The sequence below is a fragment of the Pteropus vampyrus genome, unplaced genomic scaffold (assembly GCF_000151845.1).
Source record: "Pteropus vampyrus isolate Shadow unplaced genomic scaffold, Pvam_2.0 Scaffold193, whole genome shotgun sequence".
Lineage (NCBI taxonomy): Eukaryota > Metazoa > Chordata > Mammalia > Chiroptera > Pteropodidae > Pteropus > Pteropus vampyrus.
Genome location: NW_011888974.1, coordinates 200,275 through 217,104, shown reverse-complemented (window position 1 = coordinate 217,104; position 16,830 = coordinate 200,275). Strand labels below are relative to the sequence as shown.

The following is a 16,830-nucleotide window of genomic DNA, read 5'->3' as shown; positions in this document are numbered from 1 at the left end:
TGGGACTGAGCCTGTAAACTGTGGGATCAGATGCTCTCTGGGAAGACAGTGTCAGAACTGAGTTGAATTGTAGGACACCCAGCTGGCGTTGGAGGAGAATTGCTTGTTGGTGTGGGAAACCTCTCCACTACACTGGAATTGGGTGCAGCATCTTTTTCTTATCCTCTTCTCTGGGTTTTATGATGTTTATGGTATTTTGGCTGCAGACTCTTTGATTGCCTCTTCCTGTGACAATAATTTTTTAATATTATTTTAATAATTTAATATTTCTTCCAACATGGCTGATGACATTTTTATTATTGATGGTAGAGATGCATAAAACATAAGAAGTCATACAAAGACACACTTGCTGCTCCTCATAGTGCTACAGGTTTATGACCTACAGATAAGCATTCTGATACATTCTACTTTGTGTAATTCCTTTCAAAAATTTTAAAAAAATGTAGGGAGTATTTATAATTGCATATGCTACATTATTGGGTATATTCCTGACCAGAAAAAAACTTCTGTTTTGACAAGATATCAGTGAAAAACAAATCCTGTTTATAATTTTACCTATTTAATGATTGGAAGAATTTTCCATAGACTAGCTTCTAGCTCTGTACATTTAAAACATTGTTTTGCTCCTACTACCCAACTACTTCTGGATACAATACAACCTCAAGCCTTGTCCCTTGATGTCATGTTACCAGATGAGTGTACATAGTGGACTATAAGAATATTCCTGGAAATCATTCCTACATTGGGATATCTAGCAATAACTTACCCAGACACAAAAATAACAGTAAGTCACATAATACTTACTTACTACTAAACTAAAACTAAATGCATCCCCAGCCCAGCTTCCCTTTCTCAAGACCCCAAGGATGCCATGTCCACTCCAACATCATCTGACACAGTGGGTTATGATCAGCAGAATGATGACCCCGCCAAGATGTCCATGTGCTAACCCCCAGAGCCTATGAATGAATATGTTACCTTATGTGGCAAAAGATACTGCATTTGGGATCTTGAGATAGGGAGATTATCTTGGAATAATGGGGGCCAAATGTAATCACAAGGATCTTATCAGGAGGGAGGCAGAAGAAGGAGATGGACAATGGAATCAAAGGGTAAAGTGGTACCCATGCTGGAAGGGTCCACAAGCCAAGGAATGCAAGAGGCTTCTAGAAGTTGAAAAAGGCCAGGCCCAGGTTCTCCTCAGAAGCCTCCAGAGAAGCAATATAGCCCTGTTGACACCTTGATTTTAGCCCTGTAAACCCATTTTTCTGCCTTCTGACCTCCAGGACAGTCAGATAATAAATATGTATTATTTAAAGCCACTAAGTTTGTGTAATGAGTCACAGGAAACTAGTACAGGGGCTGTGGCAGAGAGAGTAGAAGGTGACAGCGACATTAACTGACATGGTTAAAATACTTGTTTTAGCAAACTATACAAAAACATAGGTGCACATATTGCTAGGACTTTCCCAAGGCCACGGAAGGGGCCAGTGCAAGAGGGGAGCCCGGAAGCTCTGGCTCCATTAGCTTTGGGGCAAATCTCTGTTTCTGTCAAATGAGCCAAAAATTCAGCAGTTACTCTAACATATAGACTCTGATATCAGGTGATATTATTGATTTTAGCCTTACTTTGGTCATCCTCAATAGAAAAGATCTTCTTAAAAGAAATTTTTCTCATGAAATATGTATATGTTAAAAATTTTAGTAGATACGGAAAAGTATACAGAAGAAAAAAAAGAAATCCTCTATAATCCCATTATCCAGAATTAACCACTATTCATGTCTTGAACTACATACACACATAATTTTTAAGAATAAAATTAGAACCATACTACCGTATGTAGGTTGGCATTCTGCTTTATTTATTTTTGAGCATTTATAATACTGAAAAACATGATTTTCTGAACAAATGTATAATATTCTGTCCTAGATTATCCAGTTGGGTCCAACGTAATCACTATGTGCCAGTTTAACCATAACATCCTTGAAAAGTTTTTTCCCATTACAAATAATACTATAATAAATATCCGAGAACATAAATATTTCTGTGCATGTTTGTTTCCATTGGATGAATTCAGACAAGTGGAACACCTGAGTCAAAGGGTATACATTTTTTTAAGGTTCTTGAAATTTATCACAAACAGTATTTCAGAGGTGGGGCTCACACTCCTACCGGCACTGTGATAGAGGCCATGTCACCTTCCATTACAAGCACTAAGAATCATTATTTTGGGGCTGCGCTTAGTGACTCGCTTCCCCAGAACACGATGTGGAGAGTGAAACAGGCAGATTGAGTGCGTAAATACCACAAAATAACTTGACAATGGAGTAACATGGCAGACGCTACCTGTATTAGTCTGGGTTCTCCAGAAAAACAGAACCGACAGAATATTATATACATTATTAAAGGAATTGGCTCATGTAATTAGCTGAGAAGTCCCATAATCTGCTGTCTGCAAGCTAGAGACCCAGAAAAGTTGGTGGTGTAGTTCAATGGCCTGAGAGCCGGAGAATTGACGGCATAGATTCTAGTCCAAGTCTGAAGGCCTGAGAACCAAGAGTGCCGAGGGCAGGGAAAGATCAACGTTCCAGCTCAACAGGCAGGCAGAGGACAAATTTGACTTTCTTCCATCTTTCTCTCCTATTGGGGCCTTCAACAGATTGAATGAGGCACACCCACACTGGGAGAACCATTTGCTTTACTCAAGTTACCAATTCAAATGCTACCTTCTTCCAAAAACACCCTCACAGACACCTCAAAGGAGTGTCTGTGATTAAGAAGACATGATGACTAAAAGCAACGTGGTACCATGGGGTGGATTCTGGAATAGAAAAAAACTGATGAAATTTGAATGAAGTCTGGAGTTAATTAATAGTAATATGCCAATACTGGTCTATTACTTTTGAGAAATGAAGTATAATTATATAAAACATACTGTAGTTATATAAGTTATGGTGAGAAGTATATAGGAACTCTCTGTACTTCTCCCATTTTTCTATAAATCTTAAAAGTATTCCTAAATAAAAATTTATTTTAAAAAACCTCCAAAACTCCTTGAGGGAGGGGCAGGATAAACAGGGGGAAGTGCTCTAGTTTAGGAAGATGAAAAAGTTCTGGGGAGGGGTGGTGGTGATGGTCGCACAACAATGTGAATGTACTTAATGCCACTGAACTGTGTACTAAAAATGGTTAAAATGGTAAATTTTATGAGAGAGATATATATCTTATCACAACAAAAAACTCTCATTTTCCCCCAGAAAAACTTCATAGCTCACATTCAATCCACCAGTAAGTTCTATCAACTCTCCCTTCAACAGATCATTTCTTACCTTCTCTACCATTCCTACCCTAGACTAGGACACTGAAATTTCCTAGCCAAACCACAGCCACGGCCTGCTAACTGATCTCCCTGCTTCCACTCTTGTTTCATGTTGATTCTGTTCTCAAAAGCGCCATTCCCCCACATCACCCTTTCACTCAAAACCTTCCAGTGGTGGTTCCCACCACACTGAGGAAAGAAGTCCAAAGCTCTATATGATCTGACAACTAGGTGCCTTTTTTTTTTTTATTTGATCATTTTAATACCGGAAATGCCAGAACAGTCAACAGGAGGATAACCCTTACACAGATGCCTCATCACTCACTACCTGCACGGAGGGTCTCCACAGCAATAGGCATGCATGCATTTCCTATTGAAACAGGCAGATTGAGTGCGTAAATACCACAAAATAACCAGGCTTGGAGGGGTCACAGGCCACAAGGGAACCATGCTTCAAAGGCAATCGAGGCATTAATTACGGGACTTACAAGTGACATTTCACTTCACCATATGTATAATTTATATATTAAAAGAAAGGAGACCATAATATATAAATGTGCGAGTGGCTTTAGTCAGAGAAAACGAATGAGCTAGGTGGTGTTGTGCATGGGGAGGGCTTGCCATCATCTACTCTCCCTCTGTTTTTCTCCCCACCTTACCTGCAGAGTCACCTGCAGTCACAAAATAAATTAGCTGGCTTTGGTGCCATGTTAGAAAGTCCCACTAGTGTCCTTGGCTGTGTCCTCTTCCCTGCGGGTAGGGAGGTGCCCTGAAAGTGAGAATACTGAGCCCTGCATGTAAACATCCCCGGGGATGCCCTAGACACCCTGGAGGGACGGGGGAGGCGGTGGGAAAAGGCCAGGAGGAGGGAAGTGCAACCGCAGGGCTAGGCAGGTGCCACGTGTCACCTGGCCTGGGCCGGGAGAGCGGGAATGATTGAGGAGGCATCCACTTTTGCAATTAAAGCTTAAACGGCGAGACGATCCTGTTTCCCTGTAACTGTCCAGACGTGGGCTTTCTTAGAACTGACTTCCGTTGCTGGGGTCACACTGTAACAACCGGACGATGGAGGGGTCACTTTTGGCATCTTTAGTAAATTCTCCAGGGACAGTTTGTCTTCATTGTTGGTGTCCATCTGCCTGAAGATCTTGTCTGTCCATTTCTCCGGGCTGAACTCCTCCTTGGCATCTTTATCACCGAGGACACCATTTTGTAAATAGCCTGCACGATCTCCATCCTCTCGCTGCGGCTGATGTAGCCTCTGCCATCCAGGTCGTAGAAGCTGAAGGCCCACTTGAGCTTCTGCTCCAGCTTGCCGCGGGAGGTGACGCTCAGCGCGACGGTGGTGCCATCGCCGCTGGTGTCAAAGGTGCGGAAGACGTGCTCCGCGAACTTGGAGGTGTCGCCGTTGGGGAAGAAGATAGTGTAGATCTTCTTGAACTCGTCCACGGGCAGGTGGCGGCTGGGTCAGTCCTTGAGGAAGCCCTTGTACCAATCCTGCAGCTCGTGGTCCGTGAACTCCGTGTTCTCACGCAGGTCCTGCTGCACCTCGGGCCGCAGCTTGCTGTTCTGCTGGCCCATGGGGGCGGGTGCCTACGCCCAAGACCGAGTGGAGGCGGGGATGGGGCAGGGCTCAGAACCTCCGGGGCCGGTTCCGCGTCCTTGTCCGGGCCACTAGACCATGCCCTCCTCGCACGCAGGCCGCTGCCTGGGAAGGGTGGTTAGGAGCTTAGGCCTCTTAGCGCCCGCAGCTGCCGCCCCGGCCCTGCACTCATCGCCGCCCAGAAAGACAAAAGGAGCCGGCCACGCGGGAGGGAGCGAGTGAGGGAGCAAGGTGGGGTCCCGTCTGTCTGCCGGTCCGCGGGTCGGCGGGTCGGCGGGTCGGCGGGTCCGCAGGCCCGCTGCCTGCAGCCTCAGATGTGCCTCTTGAACCTTACCTCTAACCACTTCTCCTTTGCTCACTCTGCTCCAGTATTACTGGACTTCTTGATGGTCCTTGAAAATAACAAACTTGTTCTCACCTCAGGGCCTTTGCACAAGCTGTTCTCACTACTCTGAACACTCTGCCCCTGGATACTGGTATGACTCACTTCATCCAGGTCTTTGCATAATTTCTCCATGACTGTCTGTTCATCTCACTATCTGTTCTCTTCCCTAAACCTGTTTCTTGACCTTCCTTTTCTTTATATTTATTATATTTACTAATACAAACATGCACACACAGAACTTGCTTACTGTCTCTCTCTCCAAGTAGGATGGATTTTTGTGAGGGAGAGCTCATCTGTCTTCTCAAGTCTTGTGGCCCCAGTGCCTGGAAGAGGGGCCTAGATGTAGGAGGCACTTCATGAATATTTGTGAAATAAAGCAATGTGATCAGTTCTAGGTTAAGATATTTCTAGTTCTCTTCAAATAGATCTTGATGCTTTCTTTTGAAATGTATTCCAAGTTTTAAAAGAAAAAAAAAGTTTTATTTATCCCCAAATAATCTAGGATAATCTCCCCATCTCACTTGATCACATCTCTAGAGTTCCTTTTGCCAGGTAATGCAACATTCACAGGCTTGGAGTTTAGAATATGGCTATCTTTGGGGATCATTATCTAGTTTATCATAGGTTGCCTTCAAAATTTCTCTTTATATTTGGTTTTCTACAGTTGAAATATGTTGGGTCTAGCGGTGTGTGTGTGTGTGCATGTGTGTATGAGTTATGTTTGTATATTTGAGTTTGGTACTTTGCCAATTGGCCCAATAATGTTTTTCATAGAAAAATAAAAATAAATATCTATGTTTATGTTTTTTCTGGTCAAGGAATCAATCCAGGGTCACTTTCTATTTGGTGTCTTGTCTCTTCGGTCTCCTTCCATCTAGACCAGCTCTCCAGCCTTTCTTTGTCTTTCATGACATTGGCATTTATATAAGTCTAGTCCAGTTATTTTGTAGAATGTCCCATCATTTGGGTTTGTCTGATGTTTCCTCATGAGATTCAGGTTATATATTTTTGATAGGAATGCCACAGAAGTGGTACTGCTTCTTCTCAGTGCAGCGTGTCAGGAGGCACATGATGTCAGTCTGTCCCATTACTGCTGATGTTCGCTTCGATCACGTCATTAAGGGGGTATCTGTCAGATTTCCTCACTTTTATAAAGTTACTGATTTTCCCTTTTTAATCAAGAAGTATCTTGTGATAAGCTATTTTGAGGTTATGTAAATTTACCATAAAATTTTCACCCACAAGGTAAAGTTTACATTTGTATGTAAACAGATACATAAAAGTGGGTTATTATTGAATTTAGACAAAAAAAATATTCTCAAACAAGGTAACACAGGTGCCTTCTCCTCAAGTAAATTTTCAGATCTGGAAAGCTTAAATTAATATCATATCAATAATGTACAAAAAACAAAAATAAATAATTTTAAAAAGTTATCTGATGAGCCCATTATCCTCTGTGAAGAAGGGTGGGCACATACAGATAGGATGCAAAACTGAAGGCGAACATTAAAAATGACAGCGAAGTGTTTCCTAGTTTTGTTATTTCGACAGTGATCCAACCATAGAACGTTTTATAGAACTGTGAAGCCGTCTCACCATAGACTCAAGAGCAGACACGAGGAATGTCACCACCATCCTGCTCTCCGAAGACTCCTCATCTTCGACTGGCAGAGCAGACATTGCTACTTGGGCCATGATCCCTGTACAAGAGAAGAAGAAAGTGAATGGCAGAAATGCACAGTGTCCTGCTAAACATAGGGTTACAGCTGTGAGGGTTCTTACAGATGACCTACTCCAAACCTTCCTTTAGAGTTGAAGAAACTGACATGTAAAAGTATTAAATAGTTTTCCCAAGTTCTCTGTATAGTAATGCTAACTTTCACATGTCTCTTTCAAGAAACCTAGACATCAACTCCTCACAAAATAAATTCAAGTTAACTACTTCCCAGATAAGATGGGTAAGGAAATGAACCTTACCGATGCGATGATGTTTTGTCAATTTCAGTATGGCAGTGCCAGACACATGAGAGATAAGTGGGTTTGAATGGAAGAGAGAACTCCTTCTTTCCTTTTTGCTAGGACTTCTGCTGCATAAAAGCTTACTCTAAATTTTGCTAAACTCTAAATCAAGTTAGCACTAAGAAATTTCTTTGAAAAAGTTTCTCCAACACCATAGAGATTTTTGAAATAAAGCATGTAAAATAAAGACTTGTCGATGTGTCATGCCCCTGCCATAGCTGGCTTAATGATATTTGCAAGCAAAAGAGAAATAAAGCAGGCCAGGCTGGTGACATAAGTTTACAGAGCATGAGGCATGACGTGCTGGTCCCCACAGAACCAGAAGCCATGAGAGCCAGGTTGTGGGTTTCAAAGACCACTAACCAGCTCTATGACACCAGTGACCTGCATTCAGGCTCTGCTATGAAGGAAACACTAAATCAACCACCTTCACCTCTGACTTTTTCTGAGCCCCCTCAATTTAAAATCAAGGGGACCACATATTATGTAAGTCTATCCACATAAAATGTCCAGAATAGGGAAATCTCTAGAGACAGATCAATGGTGGCTTAGGGCTGAGGGGTGGGGTAGCTAAAGGGTACAGGGTATCTTTTTAGCATGATGAAAAAGTTTCAGGATTGACTGTGATGATGACTACACAACTCTATGAATACACTAAAAACCACTGAACTGTACACTTTAAATGGGTGAACTGTGTGGTACGTGAATTTTATCTCAGTAAGGCTGTTTCAAAAAATCAAATGAAATCAAAGAGAGGTTGGATGGAGAAAAAGGAAATTAACACTCAGTAAACACATACCAGGTGCCAGTGCTTTTCTGATCATCCAATTTAATACTCACACACCTTCTAAGGGAAAAATTATTCCATGCAAGCACCTAGAATGGAGAGGAAGCTTGCTCAGGGTTGTGCAGATGATTCAAGGTAGAGCAGGGGCTGGGGCCGCAGTGGAGGGGCAGACAAGCAAATGGAAGACCGCTTGGAGCCTAGATAAAGGACCTTGCAGGGGCAGATGCCCCATGATTAGGGTGACCCCAAGTCCCAGCCAGGACAGTTCTATTCACTATGCATTGCAGGTGAAATTAATAATAGTGCTCCCTTCTCTCTCAAGTGTCTGGAGGATGCACTATAAAATGTTTCCATGTGGGTGGTTTGTGAAATGAAAAATATCACTAGAACATTACGTTGTATGTCCTTAAAATGACCTTTAAGCTCAGAGGTCTCTCTATGAAGCAGACCAAAAAGCAATCAAACTGGGACACTCATATATGAGCTCAAATATTATTTATGCCTGCATTGTTTATTCAGCAAGAAGAAAAATAGTCAAAATGATCATTCAACCTTTATGAGTTTCACCTAGTTTTGTTCAGCCTATTATTTTATTTTCTGTTGAAAACCAGAGTTTTGATATCACGGTCCTCTTAGGGATTACAGTGGTGTAATTGACAGAAACAGTATCTTTGCCACTGGCACTAATAGATATTGATCAAGCAATTTACTTTTGTGTTTTAGAGGAAGGTTTTGTTGAAATTTTCTCTAAGGAAAGAATTGAGAAATAATAGATACAATGGAGTCATGCCATACATACATTCAGCTTATGAGAGTTTAACCATGGTTGAGCTGAAAAAATGAAATGAGAAAAACAGCTATTTAAGTATCGCAGGCACTTTCTTCTATTCTGATATAGGAACACCTGACTTAGGAGTGAGCATGAGATGAGAGCTTGGAATATGCTAGCCCCTCAAATGGTCTCAGTTCTCTGGGGCCTCTCAGCATGAGCATCTCACAACACTACACGTGAATCTAGCATTTAAACATGCATGTTTTTATACACCTAAACTACTTCATTGGATGATGCATGTTAGAAATCATGATATATGTCAATACTGCATGAAAAGCTGGTTTGTAAGGACTTAATGAGAGGTCACAATTATAGGTGTGGCCACAATGCATATTCTGAATGAAGTGGGTAGGACAGAGAAAGACAAACACTGCATGATTTCACACACATGTGGAATCTAAAGAACAAAATAAACAACAACAACAACAAAAATGGAAATAAACTCATAGGACTAGAGGATATTTTGAGGGCTACTAGATGGCAAGGGGGTTGGGGGGACAGCAAAAGAGGGCAAAGGGATTAAGAAGTACAAATGGATAGTTACAAATTAGACATAGAGATATAAAGTGTTAGCATAAGGAAAATAGTTAATGATGTTATAATAAATTGTAAGGGGGAAGAGGTACCAGATTTATTGGGGTGATTGCTTTGTGAGTTATATAGATCTCTAATCACTATGTCGTACAACTGAAACTATTATTGTACACCAACTATAATTGAAAAGAAAAACTTACTGAATTGTACAATATAAATATAAGCAAGTAATTGTTTATTATATTGCAATAAAGCTGGGGAAAAAAAGTAATGCCAAAAAAAAAAAAAAAAAAGAAACACGGTTATACGCCAAATTGGTGTTTCCTACCCTGAGGAAAAAAAAAATCACTGAATTCTAATAAAGCTAAAAATCCTTGACGATGATGGCTTATACCACAAGAGTAAAATCTTGCAGTCTATAAGGTAATTAACTACTTTTCTATTAAAATCTAAAGCACCAGCAACGTTCATTTAGATCACAGATTTTATATAATACTTAATTTTTTGCTTTTAAAACTGATATGTAAACTAAAAAGACCCTAAAATCTCAGTTTTCCCAGCAACCCTGGAGGACTTTCTCGCTTTTTCAACATATTTTACTACTGAAAAGCAAACAGGGGTCAATAATCTGCAGTCTGTGGTCAAATCCAGACTGCCACCTATTTTTGTAAATAAAGTTTTATTGGCACACAGACATACTCATTTGTTTACATCTTGTCTATGGTTGCTTTCCTTCAAAGGCAAGGCTGCATGCATGTGACAGACCACATGTCCCCAAAGCTGAAATATTTATTATTTAGACCTTGACAGAAAAAGTTTGCCCATCCTTGATCTACAATTCATTTCCATCACTTACAATCTTCATCATTTGGAATATCATCCATTTCATTTATCAAACCTCTGAAATCTTGAAATATAGGCCTGGTTTATTTTTTAAAGTGTTCCTAGGTTTTCCTTTCTAAAGGTTAATTTTTCAGGTCTCTGAGGCCTTAATTTTAATTAACAAGTTCCTGAGGTACCACCCTCTCCACAGCTCACCCAGGCCTACAGTAAATGGAAACTACAAACTCAAGCGTAATCTTTTCAGCATTCAAGAAAAATGTACTGAAGCAGTCAAAAGGAACGGACTTATAGTTTAAAATAAATAAGTCCCGGGGATGTAATGTACAGCATGGTGACTATGGTTAACAATACTGTGTGGTATATTTGAAAATTGCTAAGAGAGTAGATCTTAAAAGTCCTCATCACAAGAAATAAAACTATGTGATGTGATGGATGTTGACTAAACTTACTGTGGTGATCATTCACAATGCATACATATATCAAATCACTATGGTGTATACCGAAAATGAATATAATATTGTATGTCAATTATACCACAATAAAACTGAAAACATTTTTTTAAAAGAATAACAACAAAGTATTCAAGACAGCAAAGTATTCTATTCTAGAATGACCAAGGAGAATGGAAGAAAACTAGAATAACATATCTTTTTGAACAAATTTAAATGATTAATATAGTTGAGAAGTTTAGCTTAGCCAAATAAATTAATAAAAATTAAAACAACAACAATAACCAAAAACATACTGAGCACCGCCTGCACTCTCAAGTGAGACAGACCTGCACAGACATGGCAGAAGAGCAGTTAATAAAGGCAAAACAAAAGCCAGACATCCTTGAAATGGTCCAGGGCACGTGAGGACAGAGTCAACAACTGGAGAGATAACAGAGTGAAGGCGCATAAGGTTTGCAGCCTGAGAACAAGGAAAGAGCTTGTCCAGGATGAGGGAATGTGCAAAAACCCAGAGTTCTGGCCAGCAAACATCAGACGCTAAACAACATACAGAAGAATGGTGACTCACTCCAAATTGCCACTGAAGATTAATACTTGCCGCAGCTGGGGCCAACCCCTGTGTCCACTAAAGGCATATAAGATCAAGCCTTCCTCTCCAAGTGGAAAAATGGAGAAAGGATGCTCAATTCTTCAGCTGCGGCTCTGAGCAGTATCCAATTTGCCAACATCCAAACTTACATCTAGACATCTGTTTACTTCAAATTACCACCACGAAACTAAATTATGATAATTTCCTCCCTTAAAACACAAATCTTGGCCCAGCAATTCCACTCTTTGTTATATACCCAAGAGTTGAAAACATGCACACAAAAATGTGTACACGAATGTTCATGGCGGCGTTAGTCTCAACAGCCCAAAAAAGTGTAAACAACCCAAATTGCCATAAACTGATGGAAAATGAAAATGTGGTATACCCGTATAATGATTATTCAGCCTTCAAAAAGAATGAAAGAAGTCATAAGACTCCTTTTTCCATCCGCAGGAAAAAATGTCCAGAACAGGTAGAGCCATAGAGACAGAGAGTACATTAGCGGTTGCCAAGGGCTGGGGTGGGAAATGGAGAATGATTCCCTAATTAAGATATGGGGTTTATTTTCCCGTGACAAAAATGTTCTGGAATTAGGTGACTGCAAAACTCTATGAAAAAACTAAAAACTACTGAATTATGCACTTTGAAATAGTGAAATTTTATGGAGTATCTCAAAAATGTTATTAAATAGCAAAGCATGGGTTTGAAGGGCAGAAAATAGACCTACGAGCCTTTTTTCCCCTTTATCTCTAAGCCATAATGGACTTCAGACCTGGGCCAGAGGCTAATCTTACTGCCTCTGCATAGGTTTTCTGCCAACTAAGCAGCTGGCTGCTCGACCGACAACACCTACAACAAAACTCAGGCCGCAGGGTACTCAGTAACGCGCATGTGAGGGGCGGAGCCCAGCAGTTACCAAGCAACTGCAGCGACCCCGCCCCCCTTACCCAACCAATCAAACACGTCCGCACACAGAACGAGAGCCTCGCGCACGTCAGGCGGAGCGTGACCTCACGGGCCCCGGGCCCCAGAGCTTGCAGCATCCGCCCCATTGCCCCACACAGCCAATCAGAAGGGAGAAGGATGCGCGTTCCGTGCGTGCGACCGTTGCCCCCACAGCAGGGCTTCCCTGCCCCACCCCCACTCCTGGGGCCCTGCTCTCGGCAACAGGGTTCGGGGACCAGCTGGGCCGGTGGAGAAAGGGGCGCTTCCCTTCGTGCGCCTGGGCGTATGGCCTCCCTTTCACCAGGCCCGCGGGAGAAGAAAGTTCCAAGAAAAGCATCCGCTTTTAATGGCGGCTGGGGCGGGGTACGCACCTGAGGTCCCCGCCGGCGGGCAAGGGCCGCCTGGCACTGGGGTCCGAGGGCTGGGCTACCAGCGAGCTGCCAAAAGCCGCGGGCAGCAGCCCGGACGACGAGGAGGCTAGGGTGCGGCGTGTGGGCGGCGGCCTAGGCCCTGCTCCCCACTATCCCTCCTTTTTCTTTCTTTTCCCTTTTTTTTTTTTTTTTGGCTTCCTGGAAGGCAGCCTCAACTCGTGTGTCCGCAGCGCCCCAAGTGGGAGTTGCCGTTTCCGGTGCCGTCGAATTCAGTTTAGCTGCACACTGAGTTTGTTTGAAGGCTCCCAGTCCCGTTCAGCTGAAGGCCAGACTTGCTCATCCATCTCCAGCCTTTGATGAATGGCTGGCACGTGTCTGATCTCTTTCCTAGACACCGCCCCCAAACGTGGACGTGCTTTCTTGCTGTTATTTAGAATGCTGTAGCAGGAGCATAATCTATAGCTTTAGAGCAGTGAGATCACAACGCCAGTGACCGGTGAAGCTGCCTTAAAACCGTCGACTTATTTGTTATAACACCATGTCTTGACTTTTCCATGGGTCAGTGACATAGCCAGCCAATTATGAGCTGGCCATCAGACGATGAGTACCCTTTAGCAAGTAGTCAAATGTTAAAAGAGTTATTTAATTTACAGGTTCATATTTAAAGTATGCGAAAAGGAGAATAGACTACAGATACCACTTACCCATTGCTCAGATTTAAGATATTATGCCTTATTTATTTCATATTTTAAAGAACTATTATACAATTGAAGGCACCGTTTTCATTCCTCTGTCTTTCCTTGACTAAAGGTAAGTATATGTTGTAATACACAATTTCCTTTGCAAAAAGAAATGTCTCAAATTTGCTGACATTTTTAAGTGGCTATCAAAGATATGCTTCCTAGCAGATGCTGTTTTAAAAACTCTTGTCAAAGGTAATTCAACAATTATCTGCATTTTTGACATCATTTTCAAAAGATTTGAAAATATTTGTTATGTTAATTCTTTTTATTCAGAGGAGTTATGTTCTATAAAATTGCAGCAAACACTTAGCGAGACTGAACCACCGCTTCCAGGGTGGAAAGCAAGGTTTCTGCCAGGCTCTGATCAATACATTTTTGTGACCATATCAATACATATCCTTGTTCTATGTGTTTCTGTTTAAAGACACCTGATTTAATATATATGTTTGATTTAGTAGTTGATCTCATGGCCAGTAACATTGTAACTCATGCCTAAGGTAGCTTATCTAACAGTTATTTTCTGCGTAAGGCACATCAGAGCCTTGTGCTTAGGAAATCTAAACATTTTAGCATTACACTTGGACATTTTAAACAACAAAACCAACAAAAAGCACAAAAATATGAACAGTGTAGCATTAAACAGACCAGGAAAAGGATACTTGTTGATAGTGTGATAGCTGAAATAAAATCAAATAAAATCGTTGCTTTGTTCTACCTCAGCTGGGAACTGCTGGAGGCAACTCAAAATTTTTGCCACTCTCTGTGCCTGCAAAAAGCTGGGGAAAGCACTGCGAGTATTGGTTTTGGGTTTACCTATTAAATTTTAGTGAGTAGGTGAATTCACAAATACGAAATTTCTCTCCTCTCATTCTTTCTTGAACTTATTCCAGTTAACCCCCACCACTCCATAAAACCTTTTCCAAGGTGACTAGTGAGCTCCACATTACTAAATCCTATAGTCATTTTTCAGTGCCTGAATTACTTGATGTATCAGCATTTAACATAACCAATCACTACATCTTCTGAAATACTTCTGGGCTCCTAAGAAACCGCAATTGGCTGTTGTTCTGCCTACTTTTCTGGCTGTTTTCCACAGTCCCTTGCAGGCCCGCCCCCCCGCCCCCAGGCCCCCATAAAGCAGTAACACGGTTTAGTCTTGGATCTCCTTCCTGTCTTCTCTCCTTAGATGATCTCATTCAGTCTTGGGGCCTTAAATACCATTGATAAGATTGTGACTCTCAAGTATGTGCCTCCAGCCCAGAACATGTACCCCAACTCCAGTCTATGTAACCAACTGCCTACTTTGAAATCTTCACTTTGCAGATGAATAGGCATCCCAAGCATAACATGTCCTACCCTCTCCCCAGTTCCTCCTGAAGTTTTCACTTTTTCAATGACTGGAACTCCATTCTTCCAGTTACTCAGGCCAAAAACATTAGAAGCTCCCTTTACTTTTCCCATACCATGCAGTAATCCTTCAGACAACTCAGTCTGTTCTAATTTAACCAAGATTCTACCACTTTCTGACCACCATCACTACTATCATCATACTGGTCCAAATCAACATAATCTCTTGCAATTATAACTAATTTGTCTCTGTGATTCCACCCTTAACCCTCTTCAGATTATTCTTAACAATATCTGGAAGACTTCTGTAACTTGTAACTCATTTCATTCCTCTGCTCAAAACTGTCTAATAACTTTTTATCTCAGAGTAAGAGTACAGATTCTAACTTATGCTTTGGCCAAATGTAGTAACAAAAATTGGATTTATCCTCTCACCTGAAACTACTAAAAAACAAACAAGCAAAATACATAAGGGAAAATTATGAGCAAGTTTTTGACACAAAATTTTCCAATTTTAGTGAAATGAACAAATGCCTTGAAAGACAAATTATCAAAGCTCACTCAAGAGAAATAGATAATTTGAATGCCTTGTATCAAAGAAATTGAAATTTAGATAAAAACTCTTTCACATGGAAAATTCCAGCCCCAGGTGACTTCACTGTGATTTCTACCAGAAGTTTAAAGTAAAAAGAAATCATTCCAGAGGGGAGAGGAGTTGAGGGGCTGGGATAATAGGATGAAAGATTAAAGAAGTACAAATTAGTAGTTGATAGTTGGGCACGAGGATGGGGACCACAGCACAGGGAATGCAGTTAGCATTAATATGATGGCTAGGTGGAGGGCCAGGGGAGGGAGGGAGCAATTGAGGGGATCATTTTATGAACTATATAGATGTCTAACCAATGTACATTATACTTGAAACTAAATAAATACATTTATTAAAAAAATAGTTCCAAAAGTTGAAGGAAATTCTTTCTAATTCATTCTATGAGGCCAGCATTGCTATGATACCCAGACCAGACAGATATTACAAGAAAAGTAAAGCACAGACCAATATCCCTCATGAACATGGATGTAAAAGTCTCCATAAACTTTTTTCTCAATTTTTAAAAATATTAAAACCAAATTTACTATCTTAACCATTTAAAGTGTACAGTTCAGTGGCATTCAATACCTTTATAAAGTGCAACCATCACCATTCATCTCCATAATTCTTTTCATCTGGTATAACTGAAACCCCATACCCATTAAACAAGAACTCTTACTCCCCCTCCCCCCAACCCCTGGCAACTATTACTCTACTTTTTGTTTCTAAACACTCTAAATACTTCCTATGTAAGTGGAGTCATACAACATTTGTCTTTTTATGACTAGTTTATTTCTGTAATTATATTCTGTATATGTCTCTGATTTAGTTGCTTTATTGTGTTAAGTCCTCTGTTTCATTACTTATCTTCTACTGGTTGTTCTATTCATTATTGTGAGAGGGGTATTAAAGTCTCTAACTATTATTGTCAAGATGTCTATTTCTCCCTGCAGTTGTGTCAATTTTTGCTTCATATAGTTTGATGGTCTGTCATTAGATGTGTTTATAATTGTTATATTTCTTGCTGTATTGAAACTTTTATTAACATATAATGTTTTTCTCTGTCTCTCGGAAGCTTTTTGGATTTAAAGTCTATTTTGTCTTCTATTAGTATAGCCGCTCCTGTTTTCTTTTGGTTACTATGTGCATGGAATATATTTTTTTCATTCTTTAACTTTCAATCAATTTGTGTCATTGAATCTCTCATAGACAGCATATAGGTGAATCATGGTTTTTATTTATTCTGCCAATTTGTCTTTTGATTGCCGGGTTAAATTCATTTACATTTAAAGTAATTAGTGATAAGGAGGAACTACTGACATTTTGCTATTTGTTTTCTATATGCCTTATAGCTTTATTGTCCCTCATGTTCTGCATTACAGTTTTCTTTTGTTTAGTCGATTTTCTATTATGAAACATTTAAATTCCTTTCTTATTTCCTTTTGTGTATATTCTATAGCTATAGTCATGAGCT

At 40.6% G+C, this 16,830-nt stretch overlaps 1 protein-coding gene and 1 pseudogene across 1 annotated transcript in view; both read right to left on the bottom strand.

Moving 5' to 3' along the window:
* Positions 1-12,819, bottom strand: part of GTF2IRD2B (GTF2I repeat domain containing 2B) — a 55,722-nt gene extending 42,903 nt beyond the window's left edge. The window contains exons 1-4 of the mRNA XM_023537490.1: positions 12,681-12,819; positions 6,905-7,008; positions 4,813-4,913; positions 4,518-4,782 (exon numbers count right to left, since the gene is read on the bottom strand). Of these exons, the coding sequence (XP_023393258.1) occupies positions 4,518-4,782; positions 4,813-4,913; positions 6,905-7,003 (465 nt within the window). The 5' untranslated portion in view covers positions 7,004-7,008; positions 12,681-12,819. The remainder of the gene's footprint in view (positions 1-4,517; positions 4,783-4,812; positions 4,914-6,904; positions 7,009-12,680) is intronic.
* Positions 3,557-7,002, bottom strand: LOC111746530 (annotated as a pseudogene).
* Positions 12,820-16,830: the final 4,011 nt, after the last annotated feature.